Genomic DNA, 23726 nt, shown 5'->3' on the forward strand with positions numbered 1-23726 from the left:
TCCTGTTAGATATCCATCCACTGCTGCTTCGCTTCGGTTCATTGCATATCCAGGAACTTAACTGCTGCATATCTGTTTATTAGTTTTGGTATTTACAACTTTTGTTGGACACAAAAATTTCCCAGCAAAATATTTTGAGTTTTTCATAGGGATCCACCAATCCTCTTTTTTCCACTTCCAATACGATACACATATCTGAGGTTTAGTATGAACTGATACTGATCTGATACAGATCAGTATTTTCTGTAGTCAGAAAAACAGTGCTGAATTTAATTAAAACATTTAAGACAGACACAAATGTACTGAATCCCAGTACAGCACACTTAAATACACCAATAGCTCCATAAAATTGGTCAAACAGGTAAAAATAAACAGCAAAAAATCTTTTTTCAAATGGTTCATTTAGTATTCTCAAATATAATGCAAGACAAATAATAAAGCATGACATCACTCAGAGCACAAAGTGCAGCATTAGGCTGAACAGATCTGTCCTTATGGATCGGGCACATTGTCACCGATACCCGAACTAGAATTTATTTTCAATATCAGGACCGATACAGATATTAATATTGGATTGCTGCATCTCTAGCTTGTTACTGATGTGAGCCTGGTGTTATATGGATGTCAATTCTAGTCAAAAGGGCATCAGGAACATTTTGTAAAACTGTGACAAAAAAAAGACCAGGAAAATAAATCCTAGCCCTTAATGCTCTCTGAACTCTGTGTGCTGGTGTGTGCCTCATGTATTCGTTAACTGGCAGTGATGTGCCACTAAAAGCCTGCAGAGATCTGCAGAAGCTAAAACATTAACAGAGTGTCAGTGTCTTGATTTATATTTTTGCTGCATTATAAATATAAGGACGAGTTTAAAAATATGCAAGACGGTGAATTATTCAGCCGTTCTTCTCACACTCACAGATGCGTTTTGACTTCATGCTGCACAGGCATGGTGAGCAGTGAGGACAACACCGGGGTTTTGTTTTTATTTGAGATGAAATAGCTGATGTACAATGGAATTGAATAAAATGGACAAAATGTTGTTCAAAATGGAAAAGAAGGGGGACAATTAGTTTATTAACAACAGTGGGGGGGGGGGTTGAAGAAAATGGTATACCACCCACAGAGCATGTAAATAAGGCAATTTATTTGCAAAAGCATGCAGCTGCATGCTCAGTGTGCATGCTCAGTTAGAAGGAAATGAGTGTTTGAAAGTGTTAATGAGAACATTTCCCTTACATATATAAACATATACTTTTCCTTTAATGAAAAATGCCTGGTAGGTAATGCGTGGTTTTTCACGTTTTTCTTTTTTTGGGGGCTGGGGGGGTTTGCTGTGAAACTTATTTTTCTTTGGGTGGAATCAAATCTTACAGAAACTGGTCTTTGTTTATCTGCAGCATACATAAATGCATTACTCAGAAATATCTCATCTTGAGTTATCAGAGGATGCAGCCTTAAATTCACTGTGGCAAACAGCAAACAGCAGGAGGGAGGAGGGCTGGGTGGGATGAGGGGGGACATGTCATGCTGTGCACCGGCTGGCTGCTTCCACAGAGCCGTGTGTGTGTACTGCCACCTAGTGATGGAGGGCTGAACGAGGAGACTGAGTGCGTCATGCTCTGTAGCTGAGCTGCCTGGCTGCAGAGGGACCTGGTTGGTGTCAGAAATTAGCCTCTTTTTAACATTCACAACAGAAGGTCAGGCGCTGTGAAGACAGTGAGCGCGGAGCGTAAAAAGCAGGAAATGTTGGAGGTTACGGAGGGAGCCCTGTGGTGCTCTGAAGCTCTGACATAACGAAACAACACAGCAAGACCCCTGACTGCGAGTCTGTAACCCTGTAAAGCAAAAGAGCAGCAAATATCAGTGAGTTCAGCTAAAAGGAAGGAGACGGGTGTTCTTGAGTAATCTTTCTCTGCTTTACACTCTCACCTAAAGCCTCAAACGTCAATTGCTTTGGATTGCATGTGGCAGACCAAGAAGTAGTAATGCATAATTGAGGAAAGAAAGTCTTTTTATTTCTTTTATAAAAATCTGAAAGTGTTGTGTGCATTTGTAGTTGGTTGTCCTGAGGGAACAACTTATGGAAAAACATTTTATTGCAGTCACAGCTGCAGGTTGATTGAGGTTTGTCTTGGCCAGCTTTGCAAGTTTAGACACTCAAATTGTCGACAGTTTATTTTCTTGCAAAACGGTCCAGTCTTGGTGCAGTTTTCTGCCCCCAGTCTTCTAACAGTTGCAGGTTTGTCCTGTATTTAGCTCCATCCATCTTCCAAATATTTCTGACCAGATTACTTTTCCAGAAGTAAAGCACTCCCAGGGCATGATGCTGCCACTAGCATGTGTCCCCATGGGGACAATGTTTTCATGTTTTTGTACAGTGTTAGTTTTCCTCCATACACAGAGCTTTCACATCTGAGCTATAGATCTCAGCACCTCCTCCACAGCTACCATGATTAATGCTGTCTCTGTCATATCTGTCAATTTAGGTGAATGACAATGACTGTTGGAACAAAGCTTGATGAGATATTCAAAGGTTGGGAACCACTTCCTCCATCACTCGTGTGTTTCTTAGATTACGTTTACGTGAGACCGATGCCTGGAAACTGTCGGTATTTTCAGAAGTCGACTGGGAAAAAGCTCCAAGTTCAAACAGCACCACCAGGACACTTTGAGTCAGCTGTAGTTGTCATGCCAGGCAACTACAGCCTGGCATGACAACTACAGCTGTGATTTTAGCCTGTCATTGAACGAGCATGCTTTTGACCCTCTTTGTAAAAAGTAAGACGTCTCCCATGAGCCAGAAATTTCAGAAATTGTGCTAAACTGAACAGATTAAGTAGCACAATACAGCACAATCCTATCCGCCATTGTTTCTGTTGTTGCAGTTCATGCATAGAATAAATCCTGCAGCCATGCGTTGATGTGCATGTTCTCTCTCACATCGGCTGAGGGGACAGCTGATGTGCTGGAGGTGTTACAGAAATGTTTCACTCTGAGAGCAGGCGTCACACAGTGCCGGTGTGACAGACTCTGGTTTCTGGTGTTATGTAAAAGAGCAGCTGGATTACAACAAAAATGCTGCGGTTTAACTGAAGAGCGACTCTGTGTAAACGAAGCCATCAACTGTGCTGTTTGTCCACAAATGTTCTCAAACAAATCTTTGCAGCCTTCACACAACAGCTGGATTTATGCTAAGGTTTGCACTCTGTTAAATACCTTCTGAAGTGTGACTGTTGCACAAGATTGCAATTAAGGATATAACATTAAATAGGGGCCTGAGAAAAAATGTAAGCCACACTTTTCAGTAAAATGTGTTTATTTTCCCTATGCTTCGCAACCATGCACATAATGTGCATGGTTGCATTACATAAAATTCACATAAAAAAGTATATGGTCGTAACATGAAAAATGAGAAAATCCTCATGCTGTAGTAATATATTTGCAAGGCTCTGTAACATGCATCCAACACTGATTCTGTTTATTTGGAGAAAGGAAAAGGGGAGAAGAAAATCTTTCCAGCGGCTCACAAAATGACGGGTTTCAGGAGGTTTATAATTAGACAATTGCCACAGAACCTTTTATAAAACCTGGCACTGAGAGCAGTCCTCAAGGGCAGCAGGCTGTAAAAGTTTCAACATCATCTATTTCCGCTATAACCTTGATGAGTAGCATATGTTTGCGAGGGGTCAGACGTGTCGCGCAGATTTATGCCTCTGAACTCCGAAAAGTGCAATTTCATCCGCCTGCAGCTCACACATTCAGATTTCTCGTTTTAATTTAAGCACGCTTCCCAACTCTTCTGCGCTCGGCTTTATATTTAGAGCAAATTTATGTCGAGGAAATGTTTAGAGGAGTCACGCTGCATTTTTCCAGTCAATTTCTTAGTGCTAAAGGGGACTGTGTGTTGGAGGGCAAGGAGGAAAAAGAGCAGTGTGTAAGTCATGTTAGAGAAGAGGTAGAATTCCTTTGACGGGAGGCGCAAAAAGGAGAAAACAGGTTGTGTGGGAAGTGTTACCTTGAACACTGCTGAAAAGAAATGTCACAGGTGTTTATCCATTCGTTGAACTCCTCTCTTCCATTACCTGCTGCAAAATTGCCATAAGACCTCTAAATGACTGTAGACTGTAGTCAATTTTGAGATTCAGCACCCCATGAAGACAAGTAATACCACAGTTCAGTCCACCATGAAAAGGGTTAAGGCAGCCACTTAGTTCATAGGGGGAGAGTGGCTCCCCTTTATAATTACATGTCTTTTGTTAATAAATGATCTTGTATCCTTCATTTAGTGATACAAGAATAGCAACACATTCTTTCGAGAAGTTTTCTTTTTCCCCTCAGAGCTCAATCGCCACTTGAAAAGCAATCCTCCATCACCTAATTACTGCTTGACAGGTAATTTCAGTCAAGCAAAGCCTGACATGGATTCTGTTTCAAGACTCCAGCTAAAGGAGGGAAATGAAGAAGATTTAATAACTGTTCTTGATTTCATTCTTACTCTGAGCTTTATAGAAATCTCATCTAGATGTTAAGAACAATATAAAGCAGAGTATTCCACCATGATTTTAGATACATTTCTGACCCACGTAGTTCTCAGGAGTCAGAGGTACAAGTTTAAAGAGTCAGTATTCTGTGTTTTCCAAGTACATAGTGCCATTTTATAGCATAACAGAGTAACTATGTTAACTTAAGTTGGCATAAAAAGGCTCTATATATCAAATATGACCTAAGAGAAATTTTGCTTTCTATTTTAATGTCTTGAAATTGGGCTTATGTCTCTTTAAAAACTTCTGCTCTTTCTGAAACTCTGCCTTCAGGAAGTCATAACAACAGCACTTCTCTATTAACCCTTTAGCAATGTTTTTACCAGCGTTTCACTGAGAAGTAACTTGCATAATGAGTTCAGCAGATATGCAGTTTCACCAGGTGTTTGCTAATTGCTGCTGGCTAGTCTGAAGTAGCTGAGAGAGGGTTGAGCAATGTTTTGGATGAGGCAAATAACACTACAACATGACGTAAATCTAAAAAATAATACATAATCCTGCCCCTTTAACAAGTTTATTGTGAATAGTGAATAGTGGGCAGTGTGGTGATCTGGATCCAGTAGGTTCTTGAAACACCATGAGCGACAGGGCAAGACGGTGAACAGAAAGGGGTAAGAGATGTGAATATTGTTGGAAGATGAGTGAAAAGGCTTACAGTTGCCAAGGATGATGAAAGTCATGGAGGAGTGAGAAAAGTCAGGGGGTTTGGTTTTTGTTGCATCAGTAGGTTTGACAGAAGCGAAGGGTTGGAGCAGGTGGAACTTTTAGGGCGATAAGAACAAGGAGCATGTTGGATGATGTTGATTTTCAATGCTGTTTTATAATTGAAGTTTGTCTATAGCTATAGTTTGGCAGCAGCAAACATGTACAATTCAGTCCATGTTGGCCACACTTTCAAATACTGATCAGCTGAAGTCGGAGTAAGAGGAATGTTTAGGAAATTTGATTGCTGGAAAAGATGTCGTGCATTTTCTCTCTTCGCACTGGGAGACGGTTGTCTACAGTAATTGGTGGTAAGACTCATAGTCTAGCTTCCTTTATGATCAAGTTGGCACATTTTATACTTCATAGCCAAACCTTCGCAACTGGGTAAAATCAGATCCAACCATTTAAAACTTCAGCAAAGTCCACACCTCCAACAAGCAATCATTTCTTAACAGTCAGACAGATTGACAGACCTTCTCTATTAGCCATGTGAATAGCTGATAGAGAAGTAAGACAAAAGACATATGGCTGAAATTATGGATGACTATGGAATCAGTATGGCAAGTATGGATGACATATTGTTTTAGATTTTCATTTGAAAAAAAGCTTGAAACCCATGTGTCAGCTTCTTTCCACTTTACCAATATGTCCAACTGTAATAAATTACTCTGTAACTGTTTTAAGCCTGCTCAGATAATGGACAGATGGATAATGGATGTTTTTCTAGTGTAATGAAATGTGTGAAAATTCAACATTTTTTCTTATTTCTTCTCCACTGGCACACACTAATGATGTGACATTATCAACATTGTTATCTCAGCAGCCTGAGGCCTCAGACCAAACCACTTGAGACATGCTCAGCTGTCTCCTTGTCTCAAATGTTTTTCACATCATAAACTCAGGTGTTCTGCAGAAACACACAGCGTAGAAGTCAAGGAAACACACGAGGAAGGAGCGGTGACATTGACAAAGTAGGAGTGTGTAGCAGCACACACAGCTCCCTTACTGCAGGAAGCACCTGCTGCACACTGTCAGAAACTTAACCTTTTATCACATAAATCCCTCAGCGGAGGATTAGACGTGACAGAAGTGAGACGAGACCTGTTTAGGAGACGGGGGTGACAGGGGCAAAGCGAAGAGTAAAGTTGAGAAAGTAATCTAGGGTAGAAAAAGAAAGATTTTTGCTGTGAGATAAGAATAAGAGAACATCACTTAGAGGAAATGAAGACAAGAGGAAAGAGCTGACAACCCCGTCTACAAGACAGGTAATTATAGGGATGTGTTCAAATCAGACCCCTCATTAGTTCATGCGTCAACACAACCTGATAGAGCCTTTTGGTGTCAACTTCCTTTTAATCAATGTAGGCTTTAGTGTCAATATCGAACAACTGGGTTTAGCCTATATAAGACAACTGATTCCAAGGACCCACAGCATCACAACCCCCCGCCCCCCTACACAACACTGGTCAGGTGAGGTTCCTTTCTCAGCTCAGACCTGTTTTAAAACCCAGCCACACCTCAGCAGTTTAACATGACTTCGGCAGCTGAAAACTTTCCTATTCAAGCTTTTCTGATTATTCTTGCTTTCTTTTATGTCAGTCTCACTTTACCTGCTAAAATCTCAAGCTTGGTCCAATCAACACGTTTTCATTTGTGATGGTCAGACAGAAAAGGCTCATTTATTGTCGCGCCATTTATTGCCATGGTCTACATACCATATAATCAAATGGTATGTAGACAGTTGTTCTGAAAACTCTGTGACTTCATGATGACTATATTTGTTGTAGTTTTCTGTCTCTGGCCTCCTACTATAAACATAATTCTGGTTCCTACTGCAATAAAACACAGATTTATTTTAAGGTTGTTTGTGCAAAGAGCCTCAGAATGATATTTACTCATCCCATGATCAGTCAGTCAAGTTTATTTGTAAATAACATTTCAGCAACATGTCATGTTTTATCTTTTAGATCATGAAAATATATTTTACAAAACATCATAAACACCCTACAGTCAACAGTTGTGAAAACCAATAACAGGCATTACATTATTACAATCATCAATACACACCAAATATGTTGGTCAATGTTCCATTTATTATGGTTCCAACGCAGCTCTAAACATTTGGGATTTTAGCCTTGATTTAAAGGAACTCAGCGTTTTGGATGTTTTGCAGTTTTCTGGAAGTTTCTTCCAGATTTACGGCGCATAGAAGCTGAATGCTGCAGCACATTCATCTACGTAAAACAGCATGTCGTGCATGTCTTATTTCTAAGCCCCAAATAGAAAACTAACTCAAATCTTACCTTTCAATCTTAATGCAGCCTCTGTGAACTCAAACCTCAGAAGATGTTTACAATATGATTATTTCCCTTGACAAAAAAAGGAATCTTTCCTTAGGTGTTTTTCTTTCTTGTAGAAAGTAGATGATGTTGAAGTTAGCACAAGCTTCTTCATTTGCATCCTAACCTCCCCTTTGGTCGAGCAACATAGGAACTCTCCAAACACAAAAGGAACAGTAGTGATACGGCTATCATTGGCAATCCATCCAGGAGGTCCCACGAGAGATGAGCCGGTAGATAACAAGTCACCTTTTTTTTTTCTTTTAGGGTCTATAATTCCACAAAATGTCATAGTAATCACTCTGCTCCTCTGCTGATTCTCTTTAGATCAAAGCGGCCCACAGTCAGACAGATTGACAGACCTTGAATAAAAAGTAAAGTGACTTAATCCCCTGTTGGCAGTTCTGTTGGTTTTGAACTGTGTATATAAAGGATGATGAATGTGCTCTTTCACAGTTGAAAGGCAGCTAATGGAGCAGGGAGACTTGTTAGACAAAAAAAAAAACACTTTAACAAGGACATGAAAGACACAAAGGACATGGGACTTTTCCAGAATTTACCTCTCCTTCACCAAATTACAGATCAACTGTTTTAACCATAACATTTGCCACACGGTTTATTATCTCATGTCATCCTACACATTAAAGAGGGTGGGGGTATTTACAGTATGGCGTAAATTATCTCAGGCATTATGATGTATTCTCCAAAGCACATACAAACTATACAGATTACAATTGGACTGAATCTCAATGAGCATTTTTTTATGTACAGTGTAATATGTAGGAAGAAGTGATTGACCCTTAAACCTAATAACTTTAGGCTTAAGGCTTTGCAATTCTGCAAAAAAATTCAAACAATCCTTTGCACTTGGGTTTGTTTAAGGTGTGGGACTGTTTAAGGTGATTCCTGAATGAACTTTGACCCGGTCAGGTCACAACCTTCTCTTGATGTTTTCTTTTTTGCTTTGCTTTGTTTCTTGGAGAATTTGTAACTGGACTTGCTGGTGGGCTTTACGTTTCTGTCCTGCTGCATGATCAAAGTGTGATTAGCTTAAGATCAGGAACGGGATGGTCTGGACATTCACCTTCAGGTTGAATATGATGCTAACTGAGATTTTGCTTCTCATCACAGGTATATTCTAACTAAGAGGCTAAATAGAGACAAACAAAACAGTGTCAGCATTTACTGTACTTTGCTGTTTTTAAACTGTCCATAGTTAGGTTTAGATATTGTTTTCAATAGAGAACATCTTAAGACATCTCCCTTTGTTTTCCATGACCCAAACTGGTCCATGCAATCTGCTGTCTGGCATTTAATAAAATATTTTTTAAAATGTATCTATTTTTGGCAGATAATGCATTACCTTTATGCATTACCTTTATTCATTACCTTCTGATATCTGGACTTTATTTTCGTCTGTAATGATCCACCTAACTTTCTTGATACAGATCTAGATGTTTAGAAGCAACTACATCATGTCCAAGTTTTCAGTAAAGAAGACAAATAGCATTAAAACATTCCACAAACACATCAATCAAAGCAGTTCTGGGCCTCAGATTTAGGTTCTCAGTCGTATTCTTACCTATTAAGACAGACCACTCCCTGAATGTTTCTATAATACTGCCTGATCTGAAGTGTGGGCTGAGTGCTGCTCTTGAATGCACTTTTTGCATTTACTTTTCCCAAAGAAGCTCAGTAGCACTGAATATGGTGTTTTACCATTCCATTTGACAGCGTCAGCTTGCTTAAAGTTCTTATGGGCTTAAACACTCAGCTTCCCCAGAGCAGGTTGTGATTGTTTAATCCCACCAGCGACAGGGATTGCTGTCAAAGTTTCACAGAATTTTGCCAAATAACGAGAGGAGAACCACTCGGGGTTCAGATCAGCCTAAAGCGTTGACTCGTGGTTCCTGAAAACATCTGTCAGGCTTACAGGACTTTCCTGATTAAATTAATCTCAAAAATTCTGATGCAGCTTTTCTTCACAGCATCACCATGAGTCCCACCGTAACATTATTTCCCACCTTAAAGTCCCAACAAATTAAGACATGTTTAGCTCCAGTGTGGTCGGTTTGAATGCTTCCTCCAGCTGTGGACTTATTTCTATCTTTTTTTTTTTTTCCCAATACACAAAGTCATATTCTGTGACAGAGTCCTCACGCAGGTTGAGTTTTACTGCACTGAGCAGATAACACAAGTCACTGTCTAATTTATTTTATTTCTTGACAGTGCCCACAAATGATTTATTACCTCCTGTCACAGTCTCCTTATTGGGCCACTCCTGTTTAATGAGGCCACATTAGCATAAATATTAAGATGAGGACAGCATCCACGAGGTCAGCTCTACCTCTGCCAACCTTGATTGGTTTGACTATCTTATTTTTGTATTTGAGAAAGGGCGTAGGGGGGTTAAATCAAGCAATATTTTACTGTTGTGTGTGGGTGTCTGTGTTAGTCGAGAAAATGAAAATGGATGACCTCATAGCTGACTAGCAGGAGGAATTAGACTCTTTGCTGCAAAACTAAAAATAACATTGAAATGCACATGGTGGTAAATTGGAGAATTGCTTGTTCTCGTGCTGCCTGTTTGACTTTTGATGTCATATTTAAAAAAGAAAAAAGAAAAGAAAACATCACTGAATTGCAAATTTTAGTAAACTACAAAATCTTCTTTTATTATTCTCCAGTGGTAACTGATAAACTCAGTGTGTTATACCTGAGATCAGCCGAAACCAATGAAAGAAATATTCAATTTACTAAGTCAAAGCTGGAGATAAGCACCTACATGAATATAAATGTAATGATTTTTATAGTTGGAGGTCCACCTTTATAGATTGTTTATTTAAAAAGCGTGGCTAACTGACTCTCCACGTCAATGTTTTGTAGAAACACCTTACTTTATTGAGTGGTATGTCTTTACCACTTGGGAAACCTGCAGACTGAAATGGCTGCCTGTTTATCTGTGCAAAATCACTCAAGCCTAGTCAAACTTAATGTGAAGTGTCAATGAGAATTAGTTTCCAAGCCTTGACATGGATTTTCCCTTGGATGGAGTGCTGGACTTTGCCTGGACCATTTTAACACATGAATAGACTCTGCTTTGTGGCGCTGACTCTATACTAATAAATGTTGTTTTACTGGAATATGAAAATCACCCTCTGTCTTACATATGTGCACAGGTGTTTGGAGTTGTTTCAAATACAAAAACAATCACCTTAAACAACTGAATATAAAATAAATGAAAACAGAAAACACTGCAAACTAATGAGCTAACATCTAGCATGTTAGCCACCTCTGCATCTGGCTAACTAATGAGCTATTCTTAAGTTTCCAGTTAACTAGCTATAGATAAAAAATATATTACACAAAATAATGGCGTTATTTTAAGTAAGTGGTGAGTCGGTCTCACCACTTCCACCACTTGAAACATAGTGATGGCAGCATCATGCTGGGGTGATGGTTTCTACAGCCTGGACTAGGAAACTGATTATAGTGAAAAGGAAGCTAGATGCAGCTAAATAGATCAGCTATACAAACTCATATATATGTGATATGTAAGGTCATATATGATTTCGCTGATATGCTGATAGCTTGCTAATGTTCCATTTGATATTTGATACCTTCCAAAAATAGCTGTGTTCATGCTGATGTTAGATTAAGAACAAGCTCGAATAATCAAATTAATCAGATTTTTATAATAACTGACATTATAATCTTTTCAAGCAGGGCAGGTTTTTAAGTAAGCGGTTAAATCTACTCAGGCGGTCTGCGAATACGTCTCAGTTGTTAACTGGACCTTCCCGTTTGCCGTACTATACCACGACTTGTTTATCTGAGTAATAAGACGTTCATGCTAAGTGCATTGGAGTGAGAAACATGTCTGAATATTCACATGTAAAATCAACTAAGCTTGTTCTGAAGGGTCAGAATAAAGGGTAAGTGTTCTTCTTTGTTTGTAGCGTTAGTTATTGAGATGCCGCGTTGTTTGCAGCTATAAATCAGTCTCTTCCCTAGCTAGCTTTAGCTAGAGCGCTAGGCTAAACAGTGACGTTGGAAATCATGAAAGACCTCAAAGAACCTTTAAGATTTAAAATGTCTCCATTATTTAGAGTAACTTATGTTTGGCTATAGCTAGATAACTTGAATCTTAAGAATAGTTCGTTAGTTTATTAGTCAGCCACATGCAGAGTTAGCTAACGTGCTAGCTGTTAGCTCATTGGTTTGCAGTGTTTTTTACGCTTATTTTAACATCAGTTGTTTAAGGTGTTGGTTTTGTTTCACCTTGAAACGACCACATCTACTAACATATGCAAACTTAGCAGAATGTGTGAGGTTTTGTCTGTCTGTTGATGAGCTTTTCATGAAATAAGGAATTTGTTCGATTTGATTGGTTTGGGAATACAGAGTACATGCATGTTAATATGCGCATGATCACAACATGAAGATTGAATTGGATTTTTTTTTTTCCCAGAAAAAAGAAGAAGCACAAAGATAAAAAGAGAAAATCTGGAAATGACGAAGATAAGCAAGATATTGTTGGTATGACCTGTTATTCTTATTATTATTATTATTATTCAATCTCTAAAGTGTGCTTGAATGCTAAGAATGCTATTGAAAGGGTTTAACTCATAATAGATTGAGTGAACAATGCTCCAGTTGCTGTAGTGCAGTAGAGTCTAAATGTGTCCCAGCTTTAACTTGAGGGAATTTAGTTTGAAACGAAACGTTTAACACGTTTATTTACCTAAATATTTGCCAGACTTTAACCACAGCTTTCTGCAATATTTTGCAGGTTTAATAACTGACAAATATTAACTGGTTTTAAGTATCTAGGTTTGGTCTCCACAGGTTGTTTTATCAAAAGGCATTTTACATATTTTTACAGTCAGAACTAAAGTACAGAGGTTTGTAGTCTTTTGTTGTTATTGTTGTTGTTGTATCTGTCACCATGTCTGATTCATTTTGGTTTGTGATATGAGTGAAACAGAATCCAAACAAGTTTATTTAGATTTTGGGGATTAATAAAAGAGCAGTTTATAAGCGCAATAATTTATGGATTTCATTTAATAACAGTGGGCAGAATTAAAATTCGGTTCTCAAAATATGATTTTTATATATATATATATATATATATATATATATATATATATATATATATATATATATATATGTATGTATGTATGTGTTCTCTGTAAGAACTTGAGGTATGTGCCTTTAAATTCTATTCTCCATACCTGTTTTTGTTTCTGCCATGCAGAACTCTTGTGTTCCCAGACCTGTTCTCTAAATGTAGATAAATTCAACATTGGTCATTTTAATGACTTGTATAATAAAATATTAACTATCCTTTTTTTAATATCCCCTGAAAGTCAGTCATATTTTGAAATATCTGCCACCATCAAATAAAGCAGAGGACATGATTAAATGTGTATAACAGTAACCTGAATGACATGACCAACTTCCTGTACAAGGCTCTACATCCTGCCAGTTTTTAATGTAAAGAACAACAAGTGAGACTGTATTAAATGTATAAAATTTAACATCTCCATGCCTTTATGAGAGATTCAAGCTGTATTATGACTTCATTTTTCTTGGCTTCATACGGTACCTTGGTTTCTCTGCTCCCCAGGTGGTTGGTGGTGTGTCAGTAGTTTCGGAGACATTGCAGGAACGGTTGCCATAGAGATGCAGAACAACTCATACATTCATGCCCTGGATACTGGGCTCTTCACACTTGGCGCACCACATGGAGGTATGAAGAGAGACGGGGATTATGATGCAATTATTACTTCAAGGGTTTAGTTCGTTCATGCGGTTCATGAGCAGTTTGGTATTCCAGCCAGGCGATTCCATTATTTCTATTGGAGCTGCACAATATATTTACTTTGAGTTGGCTTTGTGATATCAATGTGTGCAATATTGCAATCACAAAGGCCTGCTTGAATGCAATATTTATTAAACTACTACATTTAATATTGTAAGCCTTTCAGTTCTACATGCAGATGATCTGTTTGGCCTTGATGTCTAAACCTCCTGCTGATTTCACTGAGCAAGATCCTTTAAATTTAAGAATTTATTACATTTAGTTTAAAACACTTTTTAATTACTTTTCTAAAGCAAAAATATAATCTTGCCAAAAAAAATGACAACTTTTACTATAGAGGTTTAATAAGTGACAAAATATTTCCTGGTTTTTACTGTTATTTACTTTAAAAAAAAAATAAAAAATAAAAAAAAAAACTTTACTCATTAGTGTTTTTAACACATGAATATGTAAATTAATTAGTCATATCAGTTTGTTCAAGTATTATTTTATTACCACATTTGTGACTTTTTTGTTTCATATTTTGTATAGATATAATCTGCATATCACCATAGAACATGACCTTTAAGAAGAAAACACTTGTTGTCAGTTGTTAAGATATTAACAACTGATGAATAAAATATTTTTAAAAACCAGCCTTGAATTGTACAATACATTTTGAACTTATAAGAATTTATATTCTCTATCAAATCAATATGGAGGAAAAACAAAGCACAGAGCTGAAAGCGCCAAGTCATTATGCAACGATTATAGAGCCTTGATGAGTTGAGTAAAATGTGGATAATAAAAGTTAGATTAATTTAATCTGTCAATCAGGTTGAAATACCACCAGCTGTCCAGTTTTTTTCCACAAAAAAGTGAAAACCTAACCTGGGTTTTCTGCTCAGTGAGCTTTGTGGGAATAAAGTTGTCTTCTGGCTTAAGCAACAAAGTATCTAAAGTGGAGGTGAAGTCAGATGCCAGGTGAAACGCCTGATAGGAGCTGAGTTGAAGAGAAGGCCAGAGCTAATTCAGAGATATTACCTCCATCTACCTGCAGGCACTTCTGACAGAGTACAGCTCATTGAGTCAGTCTGCCCTGAAAAACACCCGGCACACAATTAATTCTGCCCATGCTCAGCAGGAACATCCAATTCCCTCAGTGAGCCTTCGGTCTCTGCATGCATATAAGCCCATTTGGATGAGATGAAAGGGACCAAAAGCTTCCAGTGGAAAGACCACAGAGCCACTCAAGAACGTGGTCACAGTCTCTACAAGATTATGAAGATAATTAGCATTTCCAACCTAGATTTTATGAGGTGTTTTAATCAAACCACACCAGACCTGAATAATAGAGTCCTGGTGAATCTCCTCATCCACGGCCGCTTTGGAGAACCTGAGAAATTTCAGGGAATAATTAAAAAATTATATCTGCAAGCTCAGCGCAATATGCGCACCAGACTCATGGCGACAGCAGGAGCTCCAACACTGCCACCTGTCGTCATTCCTGCACTTATTCACAAGGGGGCGCGTTTGACAAGTCTTCTAAATCACCATCAGTCCATGTCGGTATGAGTCCTAGACATGTAAGTCTTAGACATTTAGCCTAAATCCAACCTTCCAGTTTGAGAAAGAAAACCACTAGCGAAATAAGTGACTCCTTGTAGGAAGGGGGCGTAGTTAAGGTGATGTCACCAAATTATGAGCATAATGTGTTAATTACTGTTCAGTTATGTTAATACAGCTATGAAATTGTGTGTGGAAGTTATTCTAAGTTATTGTTTAATGGAAAATTGTCAGATTCTGAAGCTTGGCCACACCTACATACTTTAGCATAGCAGGAAGATGCATTAAAAGGGGAAAAAAAATAAATTTAACATTTAAATAAAATGTAATTTTTATTTAGATGCATCTTTCTCTCAGCAGAAAGATGCATTAAGGCATCTGTCTGCTGGTAACTTTTGATCTTCAATGCCTTAAGGCTGTGCTGCTGATTTTCAAGTCTGGATGTGAAAAACTGTTCGCTCAGATAGAACGTAGCGGTTTTGATCCAAAATGGCCGACTTCCTGTATGTTTCAAGCTATACCTCCAAGAGCCTTTTTGTTCTTGATTTGTGGGGATCTACATGCGTACCAGGATTCAGACCTCTGCTGAATCTTGGTAGAGATCTGACACAGTCTGTCCTATCTGTCCCGTTAGGTGGCGCTGTAGAGCAGTTTTTCACGCCCACTTTCAGCGAGAGAAAATTTTTGGTGAAGTTTGAGTTTCTAAATATGTTAAGGCTTTTAAAAAGTTATTATAGACGTTCAGAGCACTTTTGCTGCTCAGACTTAATAAATGAACTTAGTTTAAATATCTAACGTTAATTTAAAAGGAACATTACGGTATATGGCTGTATTAATTTATTGTTTAGACTGTTTTCAGTTTTAGGCGCCCAACCTAAAACTGAAAGCAGTCGTCTGGTAAACTCTGGCATTTTAAAGTGGAAATTTTGCATTAAACCTGCTTTCCATTGTACATCTTAGGAAATACTGTCATCACGCCAGAAGTATAAACTTGATATATCAGAAATAATGAGTGTGAAGCCTTAAAATGTGTGTGACGTTTCAGATGACGAGGGCCCGGACCCACCAGAGCAGCTCACCGCCATTAAACTGTCAGACACAAGGTGAGGTCACAAACACACACACTGCTCTTTGTAACACTCTTGAATTCATGACTTTTCCTTTCTTTTTTTTTAAAGATTTATTTGTTTCTGCCTGGAGGCCAGTAGGTTTCCAAGGAGTCTCTGATTGCTGCCCTGTTTTTTTATCGCTCTTTATGATACTTTTGTTTCAAACTCTTGCTAGGAGAAAGGGAACCAAAGTCAGCAGAAAATGATTTGTTCCTTATCTTGTTGAAGGATTGCGTTTAAATCTGGATATGGAAAGTACCTGGGCATCAACTCTGATGGTTTGGTGATGGGTCGCTCCGACGCCATTGGCTCAAGAGAACAATGGGAGCCCGTCTTCCAGGACGTGAGTAGATCTGAAAACGGTTTTCCTGCTCTTCTTGTTATTGTCGCCACTGTAGGTTTTGAATTGACTCACTACTTTTAACTGCTGCCTTTTTGGGCTCCACTGGAGCCTGTATGTTGCTGATATCCAGACTCACCTGAAGGCATCGTCATTATTACAAAAACAGCTTCATTTCTAATTGCCTTCATTATCATTATGTCTTCCAGCTGACACTGTAGGGACTCATGTTCATTTTTTAATCATTTGCAGCCATTTAGTTCACAGTGCGGCTTTATTATCTAATCAATTATTTTATTTTGAATATTAACAAGAAATGACATGACAGCGTGTTGAGATTATATGAAGATCAGGATGTAAAGACAATGACAGACATTGGATTCCTGTTAGTGGAATCCAGTGGGGGTTTTTCTTGAAGAGAGAGGTATCAAAACTTTTTTTTTTTGTATTGTGGACTAAAAACTGCAAGTTGGAAATATTCAGTGAACTTTTATTTCCAAGTTAAGAACATAAAGTCATTTTAGTGGGAATTATTTTCTTTGTACCTGCTCAACAAAACTAATAAACATGCTGATGCATATTTATCTGATTTTTGTAGAAAAGAACAAATCATGGATCCAAACAGCCTCTCAAACATTTGCCTTAATAAAAGGCTGGTATACTGTTTCAACTGTTGCTCTAGAAATGTTTTTATTTATTCCCAGAAATGACAAGACGAACTTTGTTTTGAAGTCCTTTCTGTATTAATGAATATGTTTGAAGTTTGTTTCACTGGATGAAGTCGGAATAAAAGTCAAAAAAAGAACCGTACTCAGTAGCTGCGATTCCATTACAAATGTGCGCAGAACTTCGTTGATATTCAGCTAACATTGTGTCCAGTAATTTCATTAAAATGACCTGTGGTGCTCATTGTTAGCACCTCTTAACATAAATATTAATAGTTGTTTTTGTTGCATTTCTGACAGTTGAAGTATTCAGTCAGAGGACTTTGGCACATTTCCTCTAAATTATCCTGAAACCTTCTTCTTCTGTCAGGCTGTCCTCCCCGTCTCCTGTAGATGGCTCACTTTTTGGAGCCAAGTTAAAAGAAGGCGGATTTCCATGCTGAAATACCCAAAAACCATTCCTTTTCCTTTTTTTTTATAGAAATAATAATCTTAATGTTAGATTGTTTTTTTCCTCATTGAATGAACATATTTAACTTCTAGGTTGGATCTGGTTCTATGTGATATGATGCTCCTTCTATGAAAGATTGGTTTGTTTAAGAGCTTTTTACACATCACCAGAAATAAAAAAAATAAAAAAAACAAAACAGGTGGAATGAAAGTCGCAATAACTTATTTAAAGATAAAGTTTCAAAAACATTTCTGTCTTTCAGGTTTTCATATCAAAATATGTTAGCAGCATTTGATTTTTGGACGTGTTGTTGTTGTTATTGTATTCCATGCCTAGACGGATGACAGGTAAAAATTAGCTGTGGTGATAACCAATCACCCTGTCATCCTCTGTGGCTTGTTAAAACCTTCAATCTTCAGATGTGTTTTACATCAAAGATCTGGGTTTTTTTATGTTTCTGTCACAACAACCCGTCTCACTGCAGTTGTATTTAATGTGGTTTTTTTTGTTGTTGTTGTTTCTCTTCCCTCCCTCAGGGTAAAATGGCTCTGCTGGGTGCAAATAGCTGTTTCATCTCCTACAGTGATGATGGAGACATCGTGGCCAACAGCAAAACAGCGGGGGACGCCGAGATGCTGAAGGTGAAGGATCGGCTGCCTTTCTTTCTCTGAGGATTCGTGTTAATCCTCAGACTGTTTTTGCAGTCTCTGCAGGAACTTGACCGGTTCAACAGAGGAGGGGAAATGGTCGCCTCCTCACTGAGGGAGGTCAAGGTGTTGGTATTTAACGTACGCCTTCTCTCTTTGTGTGTTCTCCCTGCCCCAATGAGTAGATCCGGACCAATACAGAACGGGAAGTCAAGCACAAAGATGAGCTTGCAGATGAGGACAGAGGGAATGTGAAATCCTGTGAGGTCAATTATGTGTAAGTTATCACCACAGTTTCAATGAATATTACTCATTTATGCAACAGCAGCGTGCGTGTTACATCAGCATCTTATCGGCTCTGCAGCCTGCAATGTGCACAACAAAAAACTCAAAAAAATCCAACGCTCTTTACTTAACAGTCATAAACATTCATAAAGACTCCTTCATGTTCATAACAGAAGCTATGTCATGTTTATGACAATGTCATGTCAGTCTTCTGCACACCCCTTCAGATAGTGTTACTGTTATGTAATTTCAGGAGAATTTCTTTGAATTGTGTATATATATTTATTATTCACCAACAGATGTATATACAACAAACATTATAGAGTGACAAAAAGCAAAAAGGGGTATTGATCTACAAAACAATTAACCGGATAATAGAACGAATAACGACAACAGAAATAACTCATAACTCACCGGCAATGAAATGTCATTTAAAAACATGGAGTATATTTTATTGAAATATTCGAGTTGGTTTTTATGTATTGCTGATTGTTGCTCCATTGATATCTGATGTGTAAGTAGATCTAGACATTGTGAGGTACTGATTTTTTTCCTATTTTACCAGTTAAGCAGTTACAGGTTTTTATGTCAAATAAAATAAGTAGAGACCCAAAAGACTTGTGAAAATAAAAGAATAAAACACGTTGAACACTTACTCACCTGTTGTGATGCTAATTGAACACTAGGTGGCGCGTTTCTTAAAGAGACCCAATTTCAAGACGTTAAATTATGAAATAAGTCATATTTGCTGTATAGTGCATTTTTTAACAAGTGAAGTTAACATAGTTACTTCATTATGCTTTAAATTGACACTGTGTGGCTGGAAAACACATGATTCTTCTCCTTTAACACAAAGTTCCCAGCAAAGAGCAACAGAGTCATTTAAAACATGTTGTTAGAAGGAGCTAAGTAAAGAAATGTCACCACAGATATCCTACAATTGTCTTCCCCAACTGTTACATCGCGTTAAACTGTTTTTGTTCTGATGATAGCTTTGTTTGTCATCTTTTATGTGTGTCATTAAATCCACACTGCTGTGCAATTTGTCCTAAGCACTACTGCTGCATCAGACGTGTGTAATGGTGTCTGGATGTTTTCGCTGCTCTCTGATATTTATTTTTCCTAGCCTAAGCAGAGAAACCTTTTGGCCTCTGAAGTCGGCGCCGCTGAAGCTTTTTATTCAGATCCATTTGTTTTCCCATCGCGTCCGTCTGCTCCGGCAGGATTTTGACAGTAAAACCACACGCTTGAATGAGACGACGCCTTCTCATCAGCGCCGTCCCTCAGAGGTGCTATTGATGGTCTGCAGTTAGTGTGATGAGAGCGCGAGGAACGCCACATTTCACTGGGGCTTTTTTTTGTTGTTTTTTTTCCTGCTGCCTATTAAAGTTGCAAACAGTATGTCTGAGGCAGCCTTTTTTTTTTTTTTTTTTTTTCCTTTGGTTGGCATGCTTTAGATTGTGTTTCCACTCTGTTATTTGTTGTAGATGAATGTGAGGAAAATGGACTCATCATGCTGACATGTTGATAATGGCTGCCCCTGAGCGCAGCGTGGTGATGTAGTGTTTAGCACGTGAGACGCCTTTCAGGATGGAGTGCAGTCTGGTAATCATAAAACACCGGCTGAGCCGAGACAAACGAACTGTCAGGAGCGCGCTCAGACCCAGAAAGGCCCCAGGTCGTTTTCCAGCTCCGTTCCAGATCTTTCAGCGTAACTTAACAGCCTAATTATTTCTATCAAACCCCCTGCTCGAGTTATAACACACCACATGGTGCACGGCGGATCATCTTCTTCGCTGTCTGAATGTTTGTTTCTTGTTAAGTGCTTAATAAAATCAAGAACACCCAGTCCTTTTTGTTTACTCCTGGCGTAGAGCTGTGATATTTTTATTCTCTGTCTTACAGGAAGAAATTTCAGAGTTTCCAGGACAGAAGGCTGAGGGTTAACGAAGACGATGCATCGACGCTAAAGAAGGCCAGGGTGGATGGGAAGTTTCATGAAGCTTTGCTGGACAGGTATGAAAACAGAAGTAACACACAGGTATTCCCAAACAGTCTGGGAGTTTATTTAATCATTTTCTACATTTGAATAAGTATGAGGGGGGGAAGTTTGATTTTTCAGGGGGGGGTTTTCTACTCTTGGCAAATGCTGTTTGGCATTTGCCAAGATGCTATTTGATTTTTTTACTTTGATATTTTTTAACAAATCAAACAAAGGTACTAAAGTTCTCAAGGGGGCAGCATAATGTATTTTTCAGGCATAAAGTGTCATTTTATAACACAATCAAGTAATTATCTTACCTTCAGTTGCTATAAAAATGCTGTGTGTGTGTGTGTATTTTTTTTTATTTATGTCAAATATAACTGAAAAGAAATTTGACTTTGTAATTTTAAGTAAAAAATGGCAAAAACCATTCAACTTCCACTTCCCAAGAAATTCTCTACGTCTACATTAAAAATATACAAATAATGAACATATTCCAAAATAGAAATGTTACTTTTTCTTGCATAGTTGAATATAAGTAGTATTTCTACATACATGTGTACGTAGTAAAAATGTGAAACTAAAGTGACATATTTAGACTGGTGAGATTAAATGTTGTTTTGTTTGTTTGCTTGCAGGAGAAGCAAAATGAAAGCAGACAGATACTGCAAATGAAGACCGGGAGGATTTCAACCGTGTTCTTTTTAAAGTCCTGCCTGTTGTCTAATTGTGGTTGTGTGATGTGGCTGGGTTTTTTTTTTTTTTTGTTGTTGTTGTTTTTACATTTTAAAAATAAACCTTTTACTGGTTAAAATGACTTCGTTGCTTGGATGCCCTCATTTTGTGATGAGCTATGAATTTTAGGTGACCCATTTGGCCTTTTACTGTTAATAATTAACCAGTCTGTGTCCACGTCGCCCTGCAGTAACTAGAATATCATTACAGAGATCCCAGTGTGTTCACAGTCTGAGATTTATCACAAAATCAATCAGTTTGGCCATAAACTATGTGCTGCATTGATTATTTTTATGGTGAACTATGTCACGTAAAGCAGCACAGAAAGGGGGAAACACAGCAGCACAAAGAAGTTTATCTTAAAGCTGGGATTTATTATTTGGAATACACAAAGTCATTGGTGCAACAAATTAACTGTAGCACATGGATGCTGTACATAATATAAGAGGCATAATCCTAATTAGAATTAGAAAGCAGCTCAATGTGTTTTACTGTAGGAAATCCCAACGTTTGAAGAGCTGACTGGCTGCAGATGCCTGGAGCAAACTGTCAGAGGAGAATTTAATGTTTCATATACTGAGCTTGTAAATACTGTGTTTATCTGGACTAGTTTACCCAAAGGCTTTGGATTATTTCTACATGCATAAAGAAGTCAGAGCGGTTTTAGTTCCAAACTGTTTATTGCTTCATATGAAGTAGGAGAGTTAGGAAAACCCTGAGTAAATCAGGACTGTGTGTGGAAATAACAGTCTAATGAGACTTATAAACGTATTCACACCTCTGCAATCTATTAGGTATTTTCATGTCTTGATATAGAATTTCAGTCGGAACTTTGACTAGACCATTGTAACACATTGACAGAGTTACCTGAGCCTCTTGGTGCTTCTCTTAGTAACTATAACAGCAGGACTTCTGAAAGCCTTTGGTTGCACAGGGTTTTTATTTGATGGTATTAGATTATAAAAGGGCCCACTTTAGGCTTTTATAAACATTTTGAACATGTCTTATTGTTCCTCAACACCTAGTGTTGGTCATATAAAAGTAAAATAGAAGTTTGTGGTTGTAAGGTTGACAAACTCTAGAATATTTTGAGAGACATAAATACAAGCTGCTGTTCCCATGGCTCCTTGATCCTCTTTTCTATTTCTATGACTGCCTTTCATCATGGGAGTAATGATGTCAGTAATAAAGAAAATTGGTCAGGGTAAAAGAAAAGAGAATATTTAAGTAATTTCTGATTTAATTTCTGTGTTTTTTTTTATAGAATGATCTTTTTAAAGACAGAGAAAAACCTCCTGAATGTGTCGGCCTTTTAAAAACGTCATGGCCTGAAAGTCTGAAACAGCCTTGGTTAAAGGTCATATTAACATTTTCTTGATCTTGACATAAATCTTTTATTAGATAAACTTGTTCAGTGTTGTGTTGTTTATCTCCACCCTCCCTCACATTTCTGGTAATGTTTTCACCCAGATCTGGAAACAACTCCCAACATTACAGACTTTAAGCTCCTGCTGTTCCCTGAACCTCTCTTCCACAGTCTGAGCTCTGTGAAATCTGACACATTGTTCTTTTCTAATATACCGGCATCATCAGGGAAGATTAAAGTCCTTGGATGGGAAAGCCTGGTCGTTCATTACATTCTGATGTCCTCTGGGTCTCATTCTTTGGTAGCATAATGCTACTTTATCTTCTGCTCTCATTGTAAAGCTTTTGTCACTCGGCACCAGAATGAGTCCACAACTTGACACATCACATAATTTTTCATATTCCTTCTGAATCCATTATTTGTCTTCTTTGCAAATTGTACTCATTTCAAAGTTATTTATCTTTTTAATAAGGCCACAAAGCCTTATTGACATGAACATGAGATTTTTCTATGGATTGTTTTGAATTAGATAAATGTTTAGGTGATCTTGGATCATTTCTTCCACAGAGATTGGTTATTATTACAGATCGGTCAGGGATTAGAAATGCATTAGTCTGCTTTTCATCCCGTTTTTATTTCATCAGTCTCAGCTGTCAGACTCAGCTCCTCACCAGGCACATCCATTGTGAAGTGTGTGTGTCTGTGAAGCGCAACAAGTTCCTTACAGAAGTTAAAAACAGGAATGCTTCAGATTGAGCTGAATAAAATTCTCAGCCATTGATGACTTAATAGCTAAAGAACACTTCAATAGTGTATCAGCTGTGTTTGGGTCATCGGGAGACTGAATTATGTCTTTTCGACAAAGTAAAAAAAAACTGAAATGAATGGGGCCGTTGCCATGTTGCTCGCTCACTGTGTTCGTGCTTTCCCCCTCTGTACGTCTCTCTTATCTGATACAAAACCAAAGTAAAGAGACTCGGTGGAGCAAATCTGTGATTAGCAAACACGTTTGGTCACTATTTCAACAGAAGAAGCAGGAGTCACATGCAGAACTGAATATTATCTACAACACGAATGGCTCTGTGGTTTACTTTCATTTCCATATGGGACAGACAACTGACTTAAAAATATGAGGGGAGGGGTTGATGTTTGAACTTGTTTTTATGTAATTTTTTGTTTGTTTTTTGTTG

General features: G+C 38.0%; 1 protein-coding gene across 1 annotated transcript; it reads left to right on the forward strand.

The window, feature by feature from the left end:
• The first annotated feature begins 11363 nt into the window (after nt 1-11363).
• On the forward strand, nt 11364-21249 carry frg1 (FSHD region gene 1). Its single transcript, XM_007549607.2, has 9 exons — nt 11364-11520; nt 12057-12124; nt 13215-13337; nt 16000-16057; nt 16292-16406; nt 18056-18160; nt 18352-18443; nt 20357-20467; nt 21074-21249. The coding sequence occupies exons 1-9, from the start codon at nt 11462-11464 to the stop codon at nt 21108-21110; spliced, it is 768 nt and encodes a 255-aa protein (XP_007549669.1). The 5' UTR covers nt 11364-11461; the 3' UTR covers nt 21111-21249.
• Nucleotides 21250-23726: the final 2477 nt, after the last annotated feature.

The sequence above is a fragment of the Poecilia formosa genome, unplaced genomic scaffold, assembly GCF_000485575.1.
Source record: "Poecilia formosa unplaced genomic scaffold, Poecilia_formosa-5.1.2 Scaffold32, whole genome shotgun sequence".
Lineage (NCBI taxonomy): Eukaryota > Metazoa > Chordata > Actinopteri > Cyprinodontiformes > Poeciliidae > Poecilia > Poecilia formosa.

Bases quoted from the DNA above. Each gene is read 5' to 3' on its own strand.
- frg1 (XM_007549607.2), top strand. From the start codon at position 11,462: ATGTCTGAATATTCACATGTAAAATCAACTAAGCTTGTTCTGAAGGGT. The intron at 11,521-12,056 runs GTAAGTGTTCTT...TTTTTTTCCCAG, and splicing joins CTGAAGGGTCAGAATAAAGG to AAAAAAGAAGAAGCACAAAG. The intron at 16,058-16,291 runs GTGAGGTCACAA...ATCTTGTTGAAG, and splicing joins ATTAAACTGTCAGACACAAG to GATTGCGTTTAAATCTGGAT.